The sequence below is a fragment of the Rhea pennata genome, unplaced genomic scaffold (genome assembly GCF_028389875.1).
Source record: "Rhea pennata isolate bPtePen1 unplaced genomic scaffold, bPtePen1.pri scaffold_44, whole genome shotgun sequence".
NCBI classification, from domain to species: domain Eukaryota; kingdom Metazoa; phylum Chordata; class Aves; order Rheiformes; family Rheidae; genus Rhea; species Rhea pennata.
In genome coordinates this window covers 1170469-1172463 of record NW_026907683.1, presented here as the reverse complement: position 1 = coordinate 1172463, position 1995 = coordinate 1170469, and the positions used below count along the sequence as shown (strand labels likewise).

The 1995-nt window shown below is 51.1% G+C and overlaps 1 protein-coding gene across 1 annotated transcript; it reads left to right on the top strand.

Annotated features, from left to right (window-relative positions):
• The first annotated feature begins 502 nt into the window (after positions 1-502).
• Positions 503-1438, top strand: LOC134154802 (olfactory receptor 14A16-like). Its single transcript, XM_062601459.1, has one exon. The coding sequence runs from the start codon at positions 503-505 to the stop codon at positions 1436-1438; it is 936 nt and encodes a 311-aa protein (XP_062457443.1).
• Positions 1439-1995: the final 557 nt, after the last annotated feature.

The window sequence follows — 1995 nt, the reverse complement described above, 5'->3', positions numbered from 1 at the left end:
TGGTAAACTGAAATGAGGACGGGGTCTGTCCCACTGGGACAGAGACATCTGGAAAGGATGGGGTCACCCCTGTCTTCACTGCACTGTTTCTCCCCCTTGGCAAAGTCAAAGCTGGTGTGGTTGATTCAGATACAGACCCCACTGTTGAAGAGGGCAAGGCTGTGGGAGGTGAATCCCTCACAAGGATTTTCCCTTTTGGAGTCAGCTGCCGTGAGTGCTGTATTCATCTTGTACCATGACAAAAAGAGAATATTCCCCTGGGTCACCAGACCAAATCCCTTTTCCTAAGGTCAGGGTGCCTATTCCCAAATATCCACACCAAATACACAGGACAGTCTGATACTTCTGTTTGCACTCTCACGCCCCAATTGAGGAAAGGCAAAGGAGAGAGGAACTATGACTGGTACTCTGAGGAGTGGAATGGGTTTTGGTCACAGGAGCATGTTCTAACTTGCCAATGTCTTTTCCTTCTTGCACAGTGCCTGGAACCAAGGCAGAGCAAATGTCCAATGGCAGCTCCCCCAGTGAGTTCCTCCTCCTGGCATTCGCAGACACCCGGGAGCTGCAGCTCCTGCACTTCTCGCTCTTCCTGGGCATCTACCTGGCTGCCCTCCTGGGCAACAGCCTCGTCATCACAGCCGTAGCCTGTGACCAACACCTCTGCACCCCCATGTACTTCTTCCTCCTCAACCTCTCTGTTCTCGACCTTGCCACAGTCTCCACTACTGTCCCCAAATCCATGGCCAATTCCCTGTGGGACACCAGGGCCATTTCCTACTCAGGATGTGCTGCCCAATTATTTATATTTGCCTTTTTCTTGTCAGCTGAACACTCTCTCCTCACAGTCATGGCCTATGACCGCTACGTTGCCATCTGCACACCCCTACACTATAGCACACTTATGGACAGCAGAGCCTGTGTCAAAATGGCAGCAGCTGCCTGGGCCAGTGGTTTTCTCTATGCTCTCCTGCACCCTGCCAACACATTCTCCATACCCCTCTGCCAAGGCAACACAGTGGACCAGTTCTTCTGTGAGATTCCCCAGATCCTCAAGCTCTCCTGCTCTGACTCCTACCTCAGGGAAGTTGGGTTTACTGTGGTTAGTGCTTGTTTATTCTTTGGGTGTTTTGTTTGCATTGTGGTGTCCTATGTGCAGATCTTCACTGCTGTGCTGAGGATCCCCTCTGTGCAGGGCCAGCACAAAGCCTTTTCCATGTGCCTCCCACACCTGGCTGTGGTCTCCCTGATCATCAGCACTGGCCTGTTTGCCTACTTGAAGCCCCCCACCCTCACTTCCCCAGCTCTGGATCTGGTGGTGGCTGTTCTGTACTCGGTGATGCCTCCAACCGTGAACCCCCTCATCTACAGCATGAGGAACAAGGAGCTCAAAGATGCACTGAGGAAAATGGTTCAGCTAGTACTAGTTCAGCAGCAATAAGCTGCCCATCTCTCCTCACAAATAGTTCCCAATTTACCTCTGGCAACTCTTGTCCTTTGGGAGTTCTGTCTATGATAGTCATGTTTCTACACAAATGTTTGACTTCTTCCCTCGTTTCTAGAGGTGCACACCCCATCCATCATACCCAGAATCATTTTATAAATCTGCTGATCACTGTGTGGGAGCTGACCTCCCAATCAACATCTCTGTAATAAAAGGGGATCTCCTCAGCACAGTGCCTGAATGTTAGGCTCTTCTTCCCAAGCTGGAGCCAGGAATACACTCAGGGAACTGCACCTGAAAAGGCCCTGTTGCCTTGACTGAGTTTTCCATTAGTCATGGAACATCACCTCATTGAGTGATGTGTGAGGGAGTGAGGAGTAGATTCAGCTTTCTCTTGTGGGTGCCCAGTGTCCCTGGAAAAGGTGAGTGGTCATGAGGTGTCCGCACCTCCAGGGGCACCATTTCCTTGGACGAGTAGTGAGTGGAGACTCCCAAAACCAAGCAGAGTCAACCAAAGGGAAAGGGCCAAACCAAGGAATGCAGCAAATGAGGGC